Below are 24,483 nucleotides of genomic sequence, written 5' to 3' on the forward strand. Positions count from 1 at the left end.
GTGGAAGATGTAAGACTGGAAATTTGTACAGAAACCACTTAAAACAGCAAATACAAAATAGGGTTCTATACAGAAACTGGGTGAAGAGGGCAGCTTTTCAGATCAGGCCCCCAGAATCTGCATAACTGTATGGGTTTGTATGCTGGATCTCTGAAAACTATAGTGGTTTTTAAAAATTCCAAAGTCATTCATCTTTTCAAAACACCTGCATTTCATTACTGTGAAAAACTAAAGGTTCCATTGGGCTGCCACAGTCTGTGGTAGACTGAGGCTAATGGACACATTCAGCGTAACAGCAATGCTTTAGAATTATTTTAATCGTTAGTGTGTATGGGAGTATTCTTTTTCCTATGTAAATGCAGTGTTTATCAAAGGGATAGGCTAGGGTTCAGTTAATGGAACACTGGGCTCAGGCAGGAGTCCTGATTTCTAATCCTGCCTCGGGCACAGAGCTGCTGACTCCTTGGGAGAGTTACTTCACCTCTTTCCCCCCTCCCCATCCCATAGTCCATCTCAAAGTGTGGAGAGGAGACTGACAATTAGAGATGAGGAAGCTACTATTACATTGCCAGCGGATACTGGCCCCACTATGGAAATACAATCTTGAGCTGATGTATCATGATATGAGGGAAGTACTCCTTGCCTTAGTAGTGCTACTGCACATGCAGAATTTGGGCAGAAATTATTTTTTTTTTTTTGCACAGATTTTCCTTTTCCTCCACAGAGGCTGCTGGACCTGACAGAGCACAGCTTGCAACTGGAAGACACTGCCAGGGGAAGGGACTGGGAGCTGGGGGGTTCCCTACAGCTGCAATTCTCAGAATGCCCTGAGGAAAGGAGACTAATACCCATAGCCCAGCTTCTCTATTTTGTGCCTGTAGAGTGCTGTCTTTGCCTTCTAGCATAGCCTCTCTCCTGAGGCAAGTTGTGTTTTGCAGCCACTTGACCAAATGGCAACCACAGGGCAGGGGCCTAGCCACAAAAACTAATTGTTTCAATACAGCTGCATATAAGTGTATACATCTAGGACCAAAGAACATACTTACATGATGGGGAACTTAATCCTAGGAAACGGACTCTGAAAATGATCTGGGGTTGGTGATGAATAATCAGCTGAGTATCCATGAACTCTCAGTGCAACACTGTAGCCAAAAGAGCTAATGTGATGCTGGCTACATAAACAGGGGAATAGAGAGGCTATTTTACCTCTATATTTAGCACCGGTGCAACCATTGCTGGAATACATGTCCAATTCTGGTGTCTACAATTCAAGAAGGATGTTGATAATTGGAGAGGGTTTAAAGAGTCAAGCAAATGATTAAAGGGTTAGAAAACAGACTTAAGGAACTCACTCACTGTAAGTAAAATAGATATGACTTGATTACAGTCTCTGAATGGGGAACAAATATAGTAATGGGCTGAACAGCCCAGCAGAGAAAGGTATAACATACTCTAATAGGTGGACATTGAAGCTAGACAAATGCAGCCTGGAAGTAAGGTGTACATTTAACAGTGGGTAATCTATCAAAGGTCATAGTAGATTCTCCATCACTGACCATTTTAAAATCAATATTGGCTGTTTCTCTAAAAGATCTGGACTATGAATTAATTTAAGGAAGTTCTATGACCTGTGTTATACTGGAAGTCTGACTAGATGAACACAATGGTCTCTTCTGGCCTTGAACATTAATAATCTCCTCCCCGCTTCCCCAGTCCATCCTTTGCCCTCCATGGTCATACCAATTTTCAATGAAATTAACAAGGGCACGAAGGATGAGTTGACTGATGTACAGTCATGAAACCTCCATGCATCTGAAGAAGTGGGTTTTTTTACCCACGAAAGCTTATGTCCAAATAAATCGGTTAGCCTTTAAGGTGCCACCGGACTCCTTGTTGTTTTTGTGGCTACAGACTAACACGGCTACCCCTCTGATACTTGTAAATTTAAAATCATTGATAATTCACTCAAAGCAGCCCTCACCAGACTCCTTTGTGATTGCAGCAGCCCTACACTCCACTCTGGAGAACCAAAATAAAAGTAACAAAACAGGCAACTGTTACTCTAAAACCTAAACTACATTTTATGACAGTTTTTCTGTAGGTAATTTCCTAGATTTTTAAAAATAGTTAATGTTTACTTTTAGCAACCCCCCTCATGTATTAGGAGGATTTAGAACCCCCAGCAATAGAATACATACTGCTACTACTACTTGGGCTCTAGAGTACCTCAGGTGGCAGCAGCAGAAGGCTCTTATTCCAGAGGGGAGGTGACCCTGCCTCTGCCCTTTTTCCTTCTTACTTCATCCCTGCTGCGTATCAAAGGCCTGCTACAAACTTCCTAATATTTTATAATGAAAAATGGCAGGTAACCTACAGAGAAAGGGACACTACCAGCCACCCTTCTACTAAGGCAAATACTACTTACCTTGCTGTAATGCCCACCTTCAGTCAGTTTCTTCCCCTCACTCCAGAGCTCTGCCACCACGTAGTCATCAATGTTTGTGGCCAGCCTCTAAACTTCTGTGGTAACAACTATCTTGTACACTGGAGCAGCAACCTATCTGTGCTATAGAGAACATCAAATCTGTTTGCTTACCTGCAGTATTGGTGTAAACAGCTACCATAGTGCTCCACGAATGGGAATAGTTTGGATAAAGCTGCGCTTCTGAAGTTCAGTTTCCACATAAGACCAGCCTGAATTAGGGCTTCTAACTGGCATGTGGAGCACTCACAGATAGGTAGGTGGCGCTTCGAAAATAACTGCTTGAGAAGGGAGCATGGGTTGACATATTTCACAAACAGTGCAACAAGAGGGCTAGTGAGGTAAATGGCATGGAGAAGGAGGAGAGCTGAACAACAGTGTCTCCTGCTTTCCAACTTGAAGAAGTATTGCTATAGTGATGACTCAATCATCCAGGAGCGATCACCACAACCACCTCTATGAAAGGAATGAGAAATGCAAGACTGCATTCCAAAGATGACATTTTCAGAAGTTCAATAAATTGTCTAACCAACTCTAGGTACAAGTAATCATTCCTTCCTTGCAACTATGCCATTAACTTCCATTAGCACACGTACATTGAATCTGTCTTATCTTGTTTAGAGGATATTTCAGAGACATTTTAGTGCATCTCATTGCAGTAATGCATACTGACCAAGAGAAATCCAACTGCTGGGATGAAAGGAACAACCTTCTTCACCTATAAAAACACCCCAAACAAATCCCTGATTTTTTAAGTAGATTTTAATACAGCCCTCCCTTTACATTTTAAATCACCAGTAACTTCTTTAGGGGGCAACTACACTTCCATTGTACCAGTCATTCTCCTAGGACAACAAAATTACACCATGTGCTTTCATGGCTTGGGGTTAAGTACAGTACAAAACAAATTATGGCCAGCCACATGCCTTTGGTAAAATTAATGTCTGGTGATAATACATTTTCTTGAAACTGAGAAAGGTCACACATTGAATTCATGTAACATTTTAAAGTTTAATTCTGTACAAATTCTTTTCTTTAAATGAATTTGAGCAGCTGTTATTCCAGATTGCTGTTTTAATGACGTTCCACAAGTAGGATGTAAGGACTGAACTTCAGAGAACAGTCTCTCCAAATGCCTTGATCCCTGGTAGATTTCTGTTTTAGGGGAAGAGTATAAAGTCTAGTAAACATCCACAAATGTACAGGTCAAAGTGGTCATGACTTTTCCTCTTGACAACTGACAGTTGATAAATATTTGTCTAGTTTTAAAAAATTCATTCCAGTACATGCGACTCATTCATTTAAGCAACTGGCGCTCCTCTCCTTTGAGGCGTTTTTTCCGGGGCTGTACAAAATCATCATCAGAGTCATCACTAAATTCTGGATTCTCTCTCTCACTCCGACAGTAGGGTTGTATAGGGAATTCTCTCTCCGGATAAAGGGTCTTTAGGAGTTCTTCAAAGTAGGCTTCAAGTTTCATGCCAGCATCAGCCACTTCTGAATCAGGCTGTTGGGTGAGTTTACAATAATCAGTGCATCATAAAATAGTATGACACTTATAGCACCCAAAGAATCTCAAAGTGCAAACTGCTAAAATCAACTAGCAATAAGACACAGACATCTCTGGGACATGGTTGGCAAACAACCAGCACACAGAACTCTGCAAAAATCAGTGCTAGAGGGGAAATTTTGGCCAAGAACACCACAACTAATTCCTTCTCTTACAAAACTGACATAAAATCTAATGTTCAAGACGGACAGGATCATTGGTTTAAGATCTCCACTGAAAGACCCACCTAAGAGATCATACATGATATAAAGTTTATCCACTTCAGAAATGGAAGGGTTTGGTCAACTGTGCCACTAAGACAACAGAGTATTTTGTACCAGATGCTTTGACTGCTATGCCATTTTTCTGGCCAGTGGAATTTTTTTCCCGCCTCTCTCACACACACAGCGGAATATAAAATGTTACTAACATAGATGATTATACCTTAGCACACTAACCAACCCCAAGGTGTTTCACATCAGCAGCCCTGGCCAGTTTCCTGGTTTAAGCAGAGGCTAATAGCTAAAGCCAGTTCTAGTCAGGCCTTGCCTCCTTCCTGCTGGAACTACCCTTCCTTCCTGCCCTACATGGGACATTTGTCCCTTCCCCAGAGTTCCACCCCTCACTTCAAATGAGGAATTAGCAGATGGCTAAGAAAGCCAGCAGTGGCCAAGGAGATCTTGGTACAGCAGTCAGAAGCCACAGTGTACTTAAGAGGTTGACTGAAGGGCAGGACAAGGTGGGTGGGGAATGAAAGGCTCACTACTCATTGAGGGGTCAGGGAAGGGAGGAAGGGCAGTGGGAAGGATATTATTCTGCAGATAGGAGGCAAAAGGCGGTGAGTCTAAGACAGGTGGAGAGAGAGAGAGATAAAGAACCGACGAGGGGGGATGCCATTTTAGATTTGGTTTTGGTGAGTAGTGAGGACCTCACTGAGGAAATGGTTGTAGGGGACAACCTTAGCTCGAGTGATCATGAGCTAATTCGGTTTAAACTAAATGGAAGGATTAACAAAATTAAATCGGAGACTAAGGTTTACGATTTCAAAAGGGCTAACTTTAATAAATTAAGGCGACTAGTTAGGGAAGTAGATTGGACTAACATATTTATGGATCTAAAGGTGGAAGGCGCCTGGGATTATTTCAAATTGAAGTTGCAGGAGCTGTCGGAGGCCTGTATCCCGAGAAAGGGAAAACGGTTCGTAGGCAGGAGTTTTAGACCGAGCTGGATGAGCGAGCGTCTCAGACGGGTGATTAAGAAAAAACAGAAAGCGTACAAGGAGTGGAAGATGGGAGGGATCAGCAAAGAAACCTACCTTATTGAGGTCAGAGCATGTAGAGATGGAGTGAGAAAGGCCAAAAGCCGTGTAGAGTTGGACCTTGCGAGGGGAATTAAAACCAATAGTAAGAGGTTTTATAGCCATATAAATAGGAAGAAAACAAAGAAAGAAGAAGTGGGACCGCTTAAGACTGTAGATGGAGTGGAGATTAAGGATAATCTAGGCATGGCACAATATCTAAACGAATATTTTGCATCGGTCTTTAATGAGGTTAATGAAGGACTTAGGAATAGTGGCAGCGTGACGGATGGGAATAAAGGAAGGGGGGTTGACATTACCGTATCCGAGGTAGAAGCCAAACTCGAACAGCTTAATGGGACTAAATCGGGCGGACCGGATGATCTTCATCCGAGAATATTAAAGGAACTGGCGCAAGAAATTGCAAGCCCGTTAGCGATAATTTTTAATGAATCTGTAAACTCAGGGGTGGTACCGTTGGACTGGAGAATAGCTAATGTGGTTCCTATTTTCAAGAAGGGGAAAAAAAGTGACCCGGGTAACTACAGGCCTGTTAGTTTAACGTCTGTAATATGCAAGGTCTTGGAAAAAATTTTGAAGGAGAAAGTAGTTAAGGACCTTGAGGTCAATGGCAATTGGGACAAATTACAACACGGTTTTACGAAAGGCAGATCGTGCCAAACCAACCTGATCTCCTTCTTTGAGAAAGTAACAGTTTTTTTAGATAAAGGAAATGCGGTGGATCTAATATACCTCGATTTCAGTAAAGCGTTTGATACGGTACCGCATGAGGAATTATTGGTTAAATTGGAAAAGATGGGGATCGATATGAAAATCCAGATATGGATAAAGAACTGGTTAAAGGGGAGACTGCAGCGGGTCATACTGAAAGGTGAACTGTCAGGTTGGAGGGAGGTTACCAGTGGAGTTCCTCAAGGTTCGGTTTTGGGTCCGAAGGAGTGGGCTGATAAAGTCTGCGGATGACACAAAGTTGGGAGGTATTGCCAATTCGGAGAAGGATCGGGATATCCTGCAGGGAGATTTGGATGACCATGTAAACTGGAGTAATAGTAATAGGATGAAATTTAATAGTGAGAAGTGTAAGGTGATGCATTTAGGGATGACTAACAAGAATTTTAGTTATAAGCTGGGGACGCATCGGTTGGAAGTAACGGAAGAGGAGAAGGACCTCGGAGTCCTGGTTGATCGCAGGATGACTATGAGTCGGCAATGTGACGTGGCCGTGAAAAAAGCTAATGCGGTCCTGGGATGCATTAGGCGAGGTATTTCTAGTAGGGATAAGGAGGTGCTGGTTCCGTTATACAAGGCACTGGTGAGACCTCATTTGGAGTACTGTGTGCAGTTCTGGTCTCCCATGTTTAAAAAGGATGAATACAAACTGGAACGGGTATTCCACTAGGAGGATCCGAGGAATGGAAAACCTGTCGTATGAAAGGAGACTCGAGGAGCTCGGTTTGTTTACCTTAACCAAAAGAAGGCTGAGGGGGGATATGATTGCTCTCTTTAAATATATCAGAGGGATAAATACCAGGGAGGGAGAGGAATTATTTCAGCTCAGTACTAATGTGGACACGAGAACAAATGGATATAAACTGGCCGTAGGGAAGTTTAGGCTCGAAATTAGACGAAGGTTTCTAACCATCAGAGGGGTGAAGTTCTGGAACAGCCTTCCGAGGGAAACAGTGGGGGCGAAAGACCTCTCTGGCTTTAAGATTAAGCTTGATAAGTTTATGGAGGGGATGGTTTGATGGGATAACGTGATTTTAGTCAATAGGTCAATAACATGCCATCGCTGGTAATTAGTAACAATGGTCAATGATGGGATATTAAAAGTTACTACAGAGAACTTTTTTCCGGAGGGTCTGGCTGCAGAATCTTGCCCGCATGCTCGGGGTTCAGCTGATTGCCATATTTGGGGTCGGGAAGGAATTTTCCTCCAGGGTAGATTGGCAGAGGCCCTGGAGGTTTTTCGCCTTCCTCCGCAGCATGGGGCAGGGGTCGCTTGCTGGAGGATTCTCTGAGACTTGAAGTCTTTAAATCATGATTTGGGGACTTCAACAGCTGAGTCAAGGGAGAGAATTATTCCAGGAGTGGGTGGGTCAGCTTTTCTGGCCTGCATCATGCGGGAGGTCAGACCAGATGATCATAATGGTCCCTTCTGACCTTAAAGTCTATGAGTCTATAAATATATAACTGTTAAATAAGTGTGCATAATACTCTTTTAAGAAATGTAAAAAGGATTTTTTCTGTTTTCTGTGTGTGTCAAGATGACAGCTCTCAAAACTCTGCTAAAACAACTTTCAAGGTTGTAAAAAATCAGAAAGCTGGTTTGTCTCTTATCTACAGTGGATTCTTGGTTCATGTAGATAACAGGGCAAAGCAAATCAGACAAGGTGTGAGATTTACTAGCCAGGTGATCTTGGACTAGGGAGGATGGATACTAACTAGACAGAACTAGTGAAGTCCAAGGTCACAAGATGAAGATAAGAATAAGACACATGAAAGCAATGAAAAGACAGCTAGATTGAGTAAGGAGTACGGTAGCAATGGTTAAAAAGACAAGAGATACCAATTAGAGTTTTTGAAGGATAAGTAAAAGATGTACTAGAGTTATGATGGTGCGCATATGAAAGTGTTTAGAATAGAATGTTTACAGATAAGGAATTTTAAATAATTGGTGCCTGTATGACGTTATGAGACAAGGTATAAAGGACATGTGGAGCAATGCAGGACCCCTACCAGATTGGACCAGAATGGCTCTAATGAGAACAGAAACAGACTACCTGTGCCCCAGGACTGGGTAACTGATCATTGCTGTATCCTGCTCTAATCTGCTTTATTTATGCTCTATACTTAGTTAAGGTAGTAATACAGTGTCCTAAAATTTTCTTAAAGTTTTCAACTAATTAAGCTTAAGTAACTGGTGTGGATTGTGCCTTTCACCAAACAGACAGAAGCCATATTAAATCTGCTCCTATCCATTTCCATAGAAGAAATGGTTACTGACTGTAACTGCACTTTGAGATGTGACGCAGATGTGTATTCCAAGTAGGTTTGTGCACATTCTGGAGCCAGAGACTTTTGCCTAGCAGCACTCGTAGAGGAGTGGCGCTCATGCTTTGTGCGTGTAGCCCCTCCCTTGGCTATATGAAGCGACAAAGACCAGACCCCCCTCAGTTCCTTTGCATCGAATGTTCGGGGGAAGACTGATGCAGAGGGGACGGTGGGTGGATTGTGGTATACACGTCTGCATCATATCTAGAACCACCACAGTTACAGCAAGTAATCGTTTAGTCTTCTTTGAGTAGATGCAGACATGTATTCCAAGTAGATGACTAGCGAACCCCATCTGGGGGGGGGGGGGGGGCTTAGCGTCCACCTGAGCAAGGATTGCAGGACTACTCTTCTGACATTAGTGTCTGCTCTGGAAGAAGCAGTGATAGCATAATGATCTGTCAAAAGTATGCACAGACAACCCTGTGACCACCCTACAAATGTCCAATATTGAAATGTCATTGAAGAACGCCACCAAAGTTGCCTGTGCTCTCGTCAAATGTGCCCATATCTACTGAGGGTGTGTAACTGATGCTATCTCGTATGCAGTATTGAAGCAAGATATTATCGATCTAGAGATGGTCTGCACAGAGACCGCTTGACCCTTCATATGGTCTGCATATGATATGAACAGGGCAAGGCGAAGCACAAAACTGTTCCGTCTTGTTCAGACAGAAGGCTAGACAGCGTCTAACATCTAGTGTATGGAGGCATTGCTCTTCTGGGGAGGAATGCAGCTTGGGGGAAAATACAGGCAAATACACTGCCTGGTTCAAGTGAAACTGATACCAACTTGGATACAAAACTTCAGATGTGGCCAAAGCATAATCTTGTTCCTGGAAAACTGTGTGTAAGGAGGACCAGCCATCAGGGCCTGCAACTCTCTCACTTCCTGGCACAGGTAATGGCTATCAAGAATGCAGTTTTCTGGGACACGAGGCAGGAAGCAAGAGGCTTACATGGAGGCCCCATTAGACCCACTAAGACCATGTTCAGGTCCCACAAGGGGCAGGTGGAGTATTCCTTTCAGAAATCTCATCACCATGGCATTGGAGAAAATAATGGACAGGCAAGATGAAATGCGGATATTGCTGCCAAGTACATTCTCAGACAACTGAGAGCTAGGTCCAATTCCTGAAGATGCAAAAGGTACTCCACGATGTCCTGGATGGAAGCCTCTGCCCAGTGGGTCACACGAGCCAAGGACCACACAGAAAGCCTCTTCCTCTTTGACAAGTAGGCTGTTCTAGTGGAAGGCTTCCTACTGTTAAGTAGGACCTATTGGACAGCCTCCGAGCAAAACACTTCCTCCTCGTTCAGCCATGCAGGATCCACACCTTGAGGTGCAGGGAGTTGGTCGCTGGATGCGGCCATGGTCCTGTGTGAGCGAGGAGATCAGAGAACCAGTGCTACCTCAGCTACTCTGGGGCAATGAGGACAAGTCTGGCTCAATCTGCCTTGAGTTTGGCCACGACCTAGGGAAGGATGGTGTACAGCGGAGTTGACTTCCAGCTGCAGTGGAAAGCATCGGAGAGGGAGCCCGGGCTGAGCCCCTCCAGAGAGCAAAATAGGCAACATTTCTTGTTTTCCTTTGTCACAGAGGTCGATCATGGGGACGCCCCATGTTGCGAACACCATCCTAAAGATTTCAGTCTTCAGGGACCACTCATGGCTCAGGGAGAAAACCCAGCTGAGATGATCCATGAGATGGTTCTAAACCCCTGGTAAGTGGATAGCTACTGGGGTGGTATCATCTGATACAGAACTGCAACAGGTTGATTGCCTCCAGGCAGAGTGCTCTGTTGTGGGCTCCCCCTTGTTTGTTCACATAGCACATCACGGTAATATTATCTGTGAGTATGTGAACCACTGAATGCCTGATTCGGTCCCAGAAGGCACAAAGTGTTGTGGATGGCCCGAAGCTCCAACACGTTGATAGGAAGCAAGGTCTCCTGTTCCAACCACAGACCATGCACCTCCAGTGAGTGCAGATGTGCTCCCCAAACCAGAAGGGATGTGATGGTAACCACTGATTTGGTGGGAGAGGGCCGAGTGAAGGGGACCCGCAGGCACACACTGCATGGGGACTCCCACCAGTGCAAGGACTGCAGGACTGATGAAAGAAGGTGAACCAACCTGTTTAGCAAATACAGAGCAGGGCTGTAAATCGTCCTGAGCCCCATCTGAAGAGGACAAAGGCGTAACTGGGCAAGATGGACCACCTAGGTGCTGTTGGGGGGGAGGGTCCAGCTCTCTCTTCCCATGTGGCCCAATAGGCTCAGGCACACGTGGACTGTTGTGGACAGCTGTGATTGCAAACTGAGGCACAGCTGTAGAATCATCTGGAAGTGGTTGCTCGGCAGGAACGCCCTCGACTTCGTGGAATCTAACAGGGCCCCAGTGATCTCTATTTGCTGAGTGGGGGCCAAAGTTGACTTTATGATGTTTAGAATGAGTCCCAAACAGTCAAGGAAGTGTAGCGTGGTATCAACGTGGGCAAGAACCTCCTCTCTGGAGCCTGCAGTAACCAGTCATCGAGGTAAGGGAAGATATGGATTTCCTTCCTCCTCAGATATGCCATGACTACCACCATGCATTTGGTGAAGATTCAGGGGGCAGAAGAGAGGCCGAATGGGAGAATCATGTATTGAAAGTGGCAGTCTCTTACCATGAAGCAAAGATACTTCCTGTGACTCGGTAGAATGGCCATGTGGAAGTAGGTGTCTTGAAGAACCAGAGCAGCAGGCAAGCCATTTTGAGACAAAGAAGGGAGGATAGGTATATACAACAAACTAGGCTAAGATACAAACTTGTGAGGTTGTGAAGCAATAACTGCATAGAGCTCCAACTCCAGCAAATGGGCAGTATGAAGGAACCAAGTGGGTTTGGGGCGCTGCCACCTCATGTATCCAGGGGAGGAGCTACAGGCATGAATGCCACTCCTTTACGGGTACTGCTAGGCAAAAGGCTCTGGAGCGTGGGGCATGCACACACCTAATTAGAATACACATCAGCATCTACTCAAAGAAGAATTAAAGCATATTTAATCCTCATATAATAACAATTAAACCAAACTGTTTGCTACTGCTTTCTTTCCCATCTTCCTTCTATGGAACTGTCTCTACTACATACTAATCTAATACAAAAGTAATTTCAAGTGAAATCTATAACTTCATTGAATAGGTCTCATAACCAAAGCAAGATTAATTCACAAAGTTGTTATATCATTTGCATCAAGAAATTCTACCACCTGCCACAAATTCTGCTTTCTTGGAAATACGTAAGCTTGTAAAACTATATGGTTTTACTTTTCTGACCTCATTAAACTCAGCACAATTTTGGAAAATCAGTCTGAAATCAGCCACAAAATCTTCTGGTTTCATATACAGTGGATGGTTCACTTGCAGTCTTTTTTTGATTGTTGACAAGTCCATAGGCTTCTTTATTATTTTGTAGTATTCAGGCACCTAAAAGAAAAAAAATCACCAATCAGATCGAAAACACACACACACACACACACACACACACACACACACACACACACACACACACACACACACTTTTAATCATAATCTCCAGGCAAAATACTATTCAATTTAACTCTTAAAGTATAGTTCTAAGATGTAAACATAATGCCTTCTTACTTGAGACAGGCTCCCTGTGAGTAGTGAGAGACAACTCTGCTTACCTTTATGATACGATAAAGGATGTATTTGGATTTATTTCTACACCACTAAGGCCTGGTCTGCACTACAGAGGTTAGGTCGACATAAGACAGCTTACGTCGACATAAGACAGCTTACGTCGACCTAGCTGTGTAAGTGTCTATACTACAATTTTCCTCCCGCTGATTTAACTTGCCCGCTATGCTGACCTAATAACTCCACCTCAGAACTGTAGTGCTACGGTCGTTGTAGTTAGGTCGACGCAGTGTCTGTGCTTGCTTACATTGCCTGTTGCTGCCTTTCACAGCCCGTTGGCACCCCACAATGCCCCACTAGAGTTGGTGCAAGTGCCTCTGGTGAGGACATGCACCGCCGACGGAAGGAGCATAGTGTGGACACAAAGAACGGATGTAATTACCATGGTGGCTGTAGGTCAAGCGAACTTAAGTCGATTTAATTTTGTAGTATAGACATGCCCTAAGTGTTCTCCACACTACATTAAATGAAAATGGCAAGACTAGTTAAAGATGCATTTGAGGTATAAACAGCTATATATTTAAATGCTAGTACCAATAAATGATTTAAACTATTACTTCAATCCTTTCACCTGTGAAGCCAGGCTGTTGTCATAATACAGTGGTGCCCAAACTTCTCCTGTTCTCCCCCCACCCTTACCAGTAATGGAATCTGTCTGCGCCCCCCTCCATTACTGCACAGTTAGCTCAGCAGAGTAGCTTGGACTGAAGGCAGAGCTGGGGGCAGAACTGGGGCTGGGGGAGGAGCTGGGGCTAGATGTGGAGCTGGCCTGGAGATGGAGAGGGAATGAGGGCGGAGCTGGGCTGTTGGTGGAGCAGGGGGAGCTGGGCTCAGGGAGGAGTGGAGATGGGGGAGAGTGGGGCTGGGTGGCGGTGCTCCTTCCCCACCCCATCCCCCGTGGGGGCTGGCTTAGGCCCCGCCAATGCACACCCCCGAATGTTCCTCTGTGCCCCTCAACAGGGTGCACCCCACAGTTTGGGGACAACTGTCTTCATATATGGAGTCCAACTCTACAGGGTATTTACAAGTTTAAGATAGCTTTTCTGAAACTCATGTTGTGGTTTTGAACTCCCATATCTGACAACCTGCTCAGGGGGTGACAACTTGCTGTGCTCAGGGGGTGTTTTTTCACACCCCTGAGCGAGAAAGTTGCAGTGCTGTTAATTGCCAGTGTAGACAAGCCCTAAATGCTTCATTGCTGTTAAATGTAAATAGCACCATTCTTTGTGCAATTCAATGATATGCCAACTACTATTCATTTCAAAAGAATGCAGCAACACTCAAGATGAAGTGGGAAAACCAGAAGTTAAGGGTTAAGTCATGTTTCATGCATAAGACACACGATTTTAAGATGTAGTGTACACTTTACAGTAAAGTTTGTTAATTTACAGCAATTGGGAAATATAAGTCTCACCTTAATCTCTGCTCGGATTCAATGAGCATGGAAATTCCATGCATCTAGTATCAACCTTTTACCTCTATCCTACATTTAGATATTTGTTACATTAAATATCTGGAGTAGATTACTCTTCTGATGATGGATTTGTTACTGGGAACAGTAACGCCCACAGAAGTGCTGGTGCCAAGTGCTCGGACTCTTTTATAAGGCAAAAATGACAATGTACATACTGTAGGAGGAACTGGATCTTGAAAAGCCAGGCTCATTTCATGGCAGTAGAGGTACAGCAGTAGCCTTTCACATTTCTGTATATAGGGAAAGACAGAATGCCTGTGTATTAGAGAATGGCTGCGATTTTACCTTTAATAGTTTATTATGCTAAAAAATTCAGGCAGACGTTTACTACTTCCCCAGCCCCAAAAAACATCAAGCACATTTGAAAATATCAGACATTCAGAGAAAGCAAGTTAATCATCATTACCAAGAAGCCTAATTCTGTTTTTTCCACATAGTGCCACCCAAGAGAGTGCCCCCCTGGCCGCAGTTCTGCCTAGAGCTCCCCTCTCCCCCGCAATCAGGCTCGGGCCAAATTATGACCTCAGTAACAATCTACTTTCAGTGTATACACAGGTGTTACTAACTGGATTTTAGTCAACAATTCTGTTGATGAACCATAAGGAGACAAAACCAATTTAGCTCACACTTTCTCAGCTGTGTTATGCAGAAGTCAACAGCAAAACATCTGGTCACTGAAGCTCGCAGAACCATTAACACACTGCATCTATATTAAGATAACATTTTTACTGTCTTTTTCAGTGTCAAGCCACCTGTTAAGCATGGCAGAGTAGAGAGTTTGTGATCTAGACTTCAGTTCAAAAGCTTTTTGCTTTGCTTAAGGGGATAATTTTGAATGAGGCTTGCTCAAAAGAGGGTGTCTATGATGAACAAAAAAAACCAAAACCCCCCCCCCCCCCACACACACACAACACCGAGCCTTAGAGCCCAGGTCAACTGACTCAGGCTTGTGCTGTGGAGCTAGAAGTAGCAGTGTAGACATTCCCACTTGGACTAAAGCCCAGGCTCTGGAGCCTATATAAAGTGAGAGTGTCTGGTGCTGCAAAGACCGCAGGGTAAGAAGCACACCTCAGACCTAGTTCTCTTTATGGTAGGAGCCTCCACTTTATACCTATAGACTAAGCTAGAGTGCAAAAAGGGCCCAAAATTAAATAAAAATTACTAAACTAATCTACTAATACTGGGTAAAATACAAAAACCAAGAGGCTCTGGGAAACAATTTTTCCAAACATTAGGTCAAAGAGATTGAGCCCAGGTTTCTGTTCTGCACACTGCCACAGTTGGAAGAAACAGAGGTGGCTGACGTACCCCACCCCCTTTTAGAGCTTCACCTCTAAGCCCTGGTCTACACTGGGGGGGGGGGGGGGGGGAGGGATCGATCTAAGATATGCAACTTCATCTACGAGAATAGCGTAGCTGAAGTCAACGTATCTTAGATTGACTTACTTCGTGTCCTCGCGGTGCGGGATCGACGGCCGCCGCTCCCCCGTCGACTCCGCTTCCGCCTCTCGCCCTGGTGGAGTTCCGGAGTCGACGGGGAGCGCATTCGGGAATCGATTAATTGCGTCTAGACGAGACGCGATACATCGATCACTACCCGCCGATCCGGCAGGTAGTGAAGATGTACCCTAATATTCAGAGCCGCAAAGGGAGAACACAACACACAGGCCCTGCTCCAGAGGCTTCTACTAGTCCAACTGCGACACCAGGGCATCTCTCAATATTGGGGATATGCAGCGGCCCACCAGAAAAAATAATATTTAAGACTTCATAGTGCTCTACGAATGAAAAACAGCCTTTAGAATAGGCATGTTCCAGGTGGGGGAAACAGAGGCAAAGATATTTAACATCTTACTCAAGACAACCAAAGAGCACTTGGTGATTCTTGGCTTCCAGTCTTGGGCAAGTTCTCAGAGCTTATTTAGAAATCCTCCAGTGAACTCTTATTACTACCACCAAAAATATAAAAAGCAGCATTTATTAAACAACCGGACAAGCAGACTGGTTGAATGAACAATGTATCCTCACCCGCCGATCTATTGGTGCCAATCCCATATAACCTTCTAGTTTTCTTTTTTCAGCGCTCTCATTGGGATTATCACAATCATATTCTACTTCCGGCTTGGACAAGTCCCGACAGAATGTGCAAATCCACTCTCCTCTAAACAAGGGGGAAAACAGATGTATTACTCTGGGCACCTGATCAAGTTACATGGTCTTGAATAGAGGGTTTCCAAATACTTTTGGACAAGTTGTTCATTTCTATTTTCTTTTTGCCCTGTGTCAATTTTTTTGCAACCACCAAAAGGAGGGATAAGGATGGTAAAGGGACATCTCTTTGGAAGAAAAACTCACTCATTCCTGAATTTAATTTTTTGGAATAGTTTTACATCAAAAATAGCATCTATTTCCACTAGTTTTGAAACCATTCCTATGGGTTTACAAATTAAATTCAAATTTTAATAGTAGGTGCAGTTGCTGGTTAGGAGGCAATCTGAAGAAAAAAGTATAAGAGGAAATGAAAAAAACAATTAAAATTTAGGGATGAAAAATGGAACAGTATAGGCAGAGTGCAAAACAAATTCAGAAATACCATGAAAATAGAGCAACGGAGAGGTTGGGACCTGTGGGAAGTATATTTTCTCATTAGAAGTTAGCCTGTAGGCTAGTTTTTCTATTCTTAACAAAATAACGTCTCAGCTTTTTTTTTTAAAAATCTCAGTTATTCTTGGGGGGAAACTCTAAATTGCAGGAGAATAATGGTTCACAAACTACTTTTGCTAACTGCCCTTCTCCCCCTTATCATTAGTGATGCCCTCAAATCCTTGAGCAAACCTAATGCATGTGGTTTAGTAAAATTCTTTACAGAGACACCTGAATCTTCACGAATAACCACAATACAGCTGAATTGTATTGACTTGCTTACAAGAATGAATAAAGACAGAATTCAGCTACGATTGATTATGAAAAGTACAGTATTAACATGCATGTGTTGTACCACATATCTGATCTAATAATATAAACATGACCTCTGGCATTGGGGTTAGTTTCAGGAGCAAGTTAAAATTACTTTTGACAGTGAAACCTGTTAAAGCCTACAGCAGAACTACAAGTCCTCCATAAGACAGACACACATTCTATTAGGATAATTAAAAAGTTTTCTAGTTTCTCCTAGGCTATCCTGAACCAAGCACTTTGAGATCTGTGAAGGGTCCTGGCCAGAGCGTCTGGTTAGCCACGCTGGAAAAGAGACTTTGTGAACAAGACAGTCTAATTTGTTAAATAAGGTTTTAGCCTAAAAAGCATGTGTTTAACTTTATTTGCTTGTAACCCTTTCTATCTTTATTTCTTACACTGGGTATCACTTAATCCTATGGTCTTTTGTTAAATACACTATATTAAATTTTACTATAAGCCAATTTAGCGCTCTGTTTGAAGGGAAGGGTGCGTTAACCCCAGTTAAGCTACCTGCCTGCAGTATACTGTCTCTTTAAAGGAGCAACAAACTTAATAACTTCTCTAAGAATTCAGTGAGAGGGCGACAATGTAGGGCAGTGGCTCTCAACATATTTACGATTGTGGGCCGTATACATGACCCACAATATATTATGTGGGCCGCATCCAATACTACTCGTATGGCCCTGAGGATGTCACATGAGCCACAGCTGTGTGTTGACTGGGCTGCAAGTTGAGAACCACTGCTGTAGGGAGACATTTCTGGGCAAGTTGGGGTTCACTCTCTTACCCACAAGGCAAGGTTTAGACAGCAGAGTCCTGAAGAGTTTGCTGGCAAGGAAGAGAAGCTTGTGTGTCAGGGAGCTGTCACACAGCTTACCAGCAGCAAAACTCACTTGGTGAGGCTAAGATGGGTAACACAGTAACTCACAATTCTCTGAATCCTAGCAGCTTTTCACACATATTTAGCCATGAAAAGAGTACGTTAGGGACTTGGTATGACAGCAGTTTTGGTGGAGTGAAGAGAACAGATGTCAGGTGGAAAGGGATTCAAGATGGAGTACAAGGAGAGCAATTCAAGGCAATGGCTGTAACAGCATGTTCAGGGTGAAGGGCTGCAAGTAGAAGAGGCAGATGGAGTCCAGGGCAACTATTTTGAAGGGAATGGGCCAGAAGACAGTAAAGAGCAAAAGGGGCGAAAGGGGGACTGAGGGAAGATTGACAGGTGGGATGGGGCTGAGGGGCAGGTTAAGAGATGGAGTTAAAGTGTGAAATCTCAGTATCTGTGATGGTGCTACTCAGAATTAAGAATACTGGCCACTAGTATTACTATGGACTTTACAGATTTGAGCCCCACTTAGAAACTTATTTTTTTGCTCTTTGCCCCACTGAATAAGCTCAGCAAAAGCCACAGCCAAAGAAAAGTTGAAACTTTAGAAAGGTATTTCTGGAATGTTTAGAAAACCCAATAACTGTACAATGTGACATGAAAACAGTGATATTTTCCTTTACACATTTAACTAATAAAAAACAGTTTGCTATCCATCATATTCATACAGTCTTTGCTTATGTACAGAGGAAACAAAATTGTAGAAAGCTTTTATGGTAAGCAAAATAACAGCGCTGTATTTAAAGGAAGACAGCCCCATGGTTTGGAGATTCAAAAGGCACATAGTCGATGTGCATAGACTAAGAACAGTACTTGAATATAATTGGTATTTCAAAGCCTGATGTGCTACTAGCAATTGTTCTCCTCAAAGCATGTAAGCAGAGCTGAACAGTGTAAGAAACTGTAAACTAAACCAGTATTTAACATTTATATCAAATCATTGAACACTGACCATCTTATGGTAAACATAGCTGTATCCTTGTTCAACGCTAGCTTAAGTCTTTTATCCAGTGCTCCTATACCAGAGTGTCACAAAATGTCATTTTTACTTTGGAAAAGTAGCTGACACGGTAGTAAGCTTTAGAAATACTAAGGATAAGTATCTATTTTCAAACAACATTTATACGTAATAGAAAAATGGATTTTTAACCTTCTGATGGTTCCAACTGGGCTGAGCAAATTGCATAGTTGCCTTCCAACAAACCAATCAAGGCCTATAAAGATTAGTCTTCCTTCTTCTCAGTGCTGACTAAGGTAGTTTTTAAAATATTATCAGCAGACAGCAAGCACTGTGCCCTATGGCTGACATGGCCCCTGTTTAATACTGTATCAGTAGAGCTTTTTCTTTAAAAGAATTTTAAAAAACGGTTTCTGTTGTCCTTAAAGGATTCTGTTTAGAATGGTGATTCTATGGCCCAATTTTGTGGCTACAGATGATATTAGATGGCCCAGATATAAGCGATCTTTCCAAGAAACTGCAGCATTTTATAATAGCTTTTGCAGCAGCAATAATAGTTCAGGTTACACAACTCAAATTTAGTTAAATCCTGGATTTCACCGACTCAAACTTTCTTAGAGCTTGTTTACACACACACAGCGCTGTGGGGTGCAGCTGCACTGATGCAGCGGCACCGCTGAAGTGTGTCTGGTGAAGATGCTGTATGCCAATAGGAAAGAGCTCTGTCATCCGCATAATAAAACCACCTCTGTGAGAGAAGGTAGCTATGTTGGCGGGAGAAGCTCTCCCATCAACATAGTGCTGTCCACACCGATGCTTATGTTGGTGTAACTTGCGTTGCTCAGGGAGGTGGTTTAATTACCTCCCTGAGCGACATGAATTATGCCAACATAAGCTGTAGTGTAGAGATAGCCTTAGAGTTGTCTTTTGGGGCAGAAACGTCTTGTACTAGGCCTCACAACCCAAAGGTGATTTCTTTTGAGCAAAGTTTGGACAAAATTCATTTGGTCATTTTTACCTTGGAAAGTTCATCAGTGAAGGGACATGACAAGAAAGGTGGAACACTTTAGGGCATTTCTCACAACACAGGAGCTCTCCTCCATTCTGACACACTGCACACCAGTCCTCATTGGGGTCATCCTCTTTTCTGCTGTCTCCAATGTGAGGAGTACCCATCCATGCTGTTGTCCCACTGGATGTGTTCTCCTGAAGTATCCCTGGTCGGTCACCTGTGCTATCTGGAGCATCTGTTCTTAAGACTGTTTTGTCAGAAGTGGTATTATGACGGCTATCCAATAGCAGAGAGGTGAGTATGCTTCTTGAAAAGTTGGTCTGTAGGAAAACGCAAAGATACATCTAGATTCCAGGCTGTCAGGTATAATTATCAACACAAACACATTGAAAATAAAAACATTACTATTTCACGTGTATTGTTAGTCATGCTCCTTAGAACCTCTACACAGGAGTTATCACTGTTATGGCTTCAGCCAATTTAATACAGCAAACTAGTATAACAGTACCCAAGTAGGTTAGCTCTGACATTTAAGAAACTGCTTCCAATAGAAAAATATAATAATCTTCCAGTAGCAAATAGGTCTAGCACTCCTAAAGTTGAGCATACGCATTAGTAATAGCAAAATCTCCAAACACCATGTGAAAGAACTTACAGTATTTATAAGCTTCCCCCCATCACCCAGGTCCCCACAGACTATGGCAGTCTGATCATGTCGGTTATTCAGTCATCCCAATTTACTAAGAAATATAACCTGGTTTGGAATCTCACTTCATCCCTTAAAAAACAAAAACAAAAACCCCCAAAACACACCCACTGCTACATGAGGTACTTCCCTTAAAGTTAACACCTATGAGTAATGCTCTATCAGAATATTTGTAATTTATTCTATTTCCAATAAATGCAAAACAGCCTCCCCATAACCCAAACTCAGAAGAGATTCTTTATTATTGTTAATATTACATTCCGAGGCCGGGATTCTTCATCTGTTTCTTGCTTCACTATAACAATTGGGAAATCATAGTTCTCATGGGATGTACCAGACTCCTGTTTAATCCTGATTGGCTCCAACATGACAACAGGAACTCTGTGTGTAGAATCAGCTCCTGGTGGCCTGCTGGAGGAGCCAGAGCTACAGAGGATGAGAAGAGGCAGAAAGAAGAAAAATGAAGAACAGTGAGTTGTTGGACTTCATCTGCACCATTCAAGAGAGCACAGTGCTTTCAGAAAAATCATACCTCTTGTAGTGATTAAGAATCATGTCCCTGGAATACTACAGTATTTTCCATTCTCTACATTTTGAGGCTACAGCATTACCCACCATAGAACAAAATCTGAGATTTAGAGTTCATACCTTTCTTCAGGTTTTTTAAAATAGCATAATAAAAGGGCGTGGGGAGGGAGAATGATGATCTAATCCCAGGACTGCAGAATTGCTCAGAGTTTTATTTTCTATAGGTCAGAAGTTTGGAATATAGCATTGTTTTTTGTTTTGGTCCCATGGTGAATGCACTTATCTCATTAAACTCCACTCAATAAAAATTTTAACAAAACCTTAAAAATAGCAGTATTTTGGGAAGTTTTTGAGAGGAGAACAGTTACATTTTTGGAGAAAGTAAGTGTCATTCCAGCAATGTCCACTCAAACACCACACACTGGACTATATCCAGTCAGGGGAAGCACATCTATGTAGGACTTTCCTAGCAGAGCAGCAGGTGACTTTATGTGATGGTCCTTCCCTCAGAATCAGGTTCCATGTCACTGCTTTTGTGCATAATCATAACAAAAAGAGAAAGGCCATCTTAACCTTAAGTTACGATGGAATTTCAATTTAATTCAAAACATAGGAGACTGCACCCAAAAGGAGAAGTTACTTACTGTATACAGTAACTGGAATTCTTTGAGATGTTTTGTCACTATGGATGCTCCACACAAGGATGTGCATAAGCCCATGCACTCATGACCAGAAATTTTTCAGTTAGCAGTGGCCACGGGTCTACACCTGGGCTGTATGCCTCCTCGTGCCCCAGTATGACAGCCTATAGGGAGGAGCGGACCCATGCTACTCCAGTTCCTTCTCCACTTTTGAGCATGGTAGGACTCCAATGCAGAGGGGAAAGGAGAGTGGATGGTGGAGCACCCATAGGGACCTAACACCTTGAAGAATTCCAGGTCCTGCCCAAAATAAGTAAACTCTCCTTCTTTGAGTTATTGTCCCTATGGGTGCTCCACGTGAAGAGACTCCCAAGCAGTACCTCAGTATGGAAGAGAGGATGTTAAGGAGGTGGATTCAGTACAGTGTAGAACGGCTTCAAAGGCCATGTTAATTCTGGAGGCAGATACTAAAGCATATTGTATTAATTTAGATAGAATATATGGACCAAAAGTGTTAACATAACCCAATCACTGTCCAACTTTAAACAATTGTAAACAGTGTTGGAGGTTTCTGCTGTTAAAGTCTGATCCCATTCCCTAAAAGAATGAACAGGACAAAGCACACAATAGGGGAGAGAAAAGAACGGCAAAAATAAAAAAAAATGCAGGTTCTGTCTCCGGAGTTGACTCTTACTTGCATCCTCGCTGCTGGAAAAAAACATAGGTACAGCACAGTCTTATCAGCTACTTCAGACTGGCAAACTTGTACCAGCAATGGGATGTTTAGGACATTTAGCTTCCTCTTTCTGGTGGTAGGTTTATGGTAGTGTTGCAAAATAAACAGGCCTGGTGAGCTAAGCCAGGCCCTTAGACAGAAAGAAAAAGGAGAGAGAAAAAAGAAATAAGACAGGGAAGGAAAAGTATATGTGGTGGCAGGAGACAAAGTCTCACATTCCAGGTAGTGGTTGGGATTCAGACGGACCTTGTGGCGCGCTGATGTCATCTGGTTCCCTCTCTGTGTCCTGGTCTGGTCAGGATAATGAAGGCCCAGAGTTCCAAGAGAAGGTGGGGGTGGCAGCTAGATGGTGAAGCTTGCTCCAGTAGCCAATTTTTCTACTAACGTTTCTTTAAGGACCCCAGAAGGGAAGTATGGATAGATAGTGTTCCACATTTTCAGTTTTTACCAATTTTCAGCAATAAAGTACCAGTTATTTTAATTAAAGGAGTTCAGTTTTTACTGATATACACCCATTTATCAATCCACTCAATTTTTGGGGGGATACTTATCTTTGTTAAACACTAATTTTTATCTGATTATTGTGTCCTGAAGCTCTGAGACTGAAGCAGATCCACAGTATAAAACACAGAACACACGCGGCAAAGGTTGGAAAATCAAATTGGCTCACAAAGAGATGCTGCCCACTTATTTCTTCGTGTCCATTTTAGTGTGGCACTGAATTTAAACGATCAATCCTCCATAGATAAAAACAGAGAAGGTAAAAAAAGATAAACATGGGGCAAAAACGCAAATCTATGCCTGAATATCAAAAGAAAATCAGTGCTTAGAAATTTGCAAGAAAAGTAAAGATGGGAGTGAAGAGGATGCATTGCGCTGCAAGTACTGAAGCATTGAGGTCAAGGTCAATGCTCACGCTGACAGAATAAAGAAGCACGTCAAAAGCAAGTGACACAAGTAGCTTAAAGAAGAAAGTGAGCTTTTGGATAAACAGTCAATATCTGGAGCTTTCACCAGGGCTTTAATGAAAGAGGACACAGCATGATCGTGTGCATGCTCTGTTTTGCTGGATAACCCCTGTTAATTGCAGAGGGGTCTATTGGTGACTTAGTGTAACAATACTGTCCAGCAGCAAAAACCCTTCCTAATGCAGACAACCTCACTCGTAAGTATCTGAAAGAAAATGATGCTTTAAGAACAGGAGTACTTGTGGCACCTTAGAGACTAACAAATTTATTTGAGCTCATGATACTTTAGTATCTAAACTGATGGAATGAATTGATAGAAATATGGTGTCTGGTCTGATTTTTGACAAGTCTCCTGATGCTTTCGACCGTCCGATTCTTGACCTTCTGTTTTTTTTATTTCAAAGCGAATAAATCCACATCATTTTGTGCTGATGGGACATTCATCCCCCCTGTTGACAGCCACTTTGTTGATGCAGCAATAACTGACATGTTTGACATGTACCAACTGACTTGGGAAAACATGGTCACAACTAACAGATTCTGCTTCCTACATGGCTACGTTTGCATGGGAGACCAAACTCAACCAGAAACCCCGCCGCGACAGGTCTGGGGTTGGGGGAGAGGCATCTCTCACTGCTGCAGTCCTGAGCCCCTGTGTGGGGCTTAATAGGCAGCTACGCAGCCGCACAGCTTAGAGGGAACTTGGACCACAACCTCCAAATCTTTCAGTGTTATGCCTCCCCAGAATAGCATTCCCCATCCTACAAGTACAGAATGACATTTTTTGTTCCTAGATGTATACATTTATATTTAGCCATATTAAAACACATTGTTTGCTTGCATCCAGTTTACCAAGAAATTCAAATTCCTCTGAATCAGCGACATGTCCTCTTCATAAATTATCCACCTTCTCAATTATTGAGCCATCTGCAAACTTTATCAGTGATGATTTTATGTTTTCTTCCACATCATTGATAAAATTGTTAAATAGCATTGTACCAAGAACTGATCCCTGTGGAACCCCACTGCAAACACATCTGCTCAGTGACGATTCCCCATTTACAATTACATTCAGACTTATCAGTTAGTCAGTTTTTAATCCAGTTAATGTGTGCCATGTTAAGTTTATATTGTTCTAGTTTTTTAATCAAAATCTCATGGTTGTAGAATGTGCGAAGACTTAAGCCTTGTCTTCACTACAGGGGAAATTCGATCTAAGCTACGCAATTTAAGTTACCTGAATAGCGTCACTCAAATCGACATAGCTTAGATCTACTTACCGTGGGGTCCACACTACGCAATGTTGTCGACTCCCTCCACTCTTCTCGATCCGGTGGAGTACAGGAGTCGAGGGGAGAGCGATCTGCAGTCGATATAGCGGGTCTTCACTAGACAAGCACTGAGAATCCTTCATTTGGCAAGTGGAATGCTGTGACAGCAGCTAAGTGACCATTGACAGAGCTCTGGGACAAACCCAGCAGGTTTTAGATTCCGACGGGAATAGAGAATGAA

At 42.9% G+C, this 24,483-nt stretch overlaps 1 protein-coding gene across 2 annotated transcripts in view; it reads right to left on the reverse strand.

Moving 5' to 3' along the window:
• Positions 1–3,241: 3,241 nt before the first annotated feature.
• Positions 3,242–24,483, reverse strand: part of TRIM24 (tripartite motif containing 24) — a 138,681-nt gene continuing 117,439 nt past the window's right edge. For both annotated transcript variants that reach the window (XM_065399855.1, XM_065399863.1), the window contains exons 14-19: positions 20,356–20,524; positions 19,399–19,712; positions 15,607–15,739; positions 13,734–13,808; positions 11,721–11,870; positions 3,242–3,989 (exon numbers count right to left, since the gene is read on the reverse strand). In XM_065399855.1, coding sequence (XP_065255927.1) covers positions 3,780–3,989; positions 11,721–11,870; positions 13,734–13,808; positions 15,607–15,739; positions 19,399–19,712; positions 20,356–20,524 — 1,051 coding nt within the window. In that variant the 3' untranslated portion in view covers positions 3,242–3,779. The remainder of the gene's footprint in view (positions 3,990–11,720; positions 11,871–13,733; positions 13,809–15,606; positions 15,740–19,398; positions 19,713–20,355; positions 20,525–24,483) is intronic.

Source organism: Emys orbicularis, chromosome 1, assembly GCF_028017835.1.
Source record: "Emys orbicularis isolate rEmyOrb1 chromosome 1, rEmyOrb1.hap1, whole genome shotgun sequence".
NCBI classification, from domain to species: Eukaryota; Metazoa; Chordata; order Testudines; family Emydidae; genus Emys; species Emys orbicularis.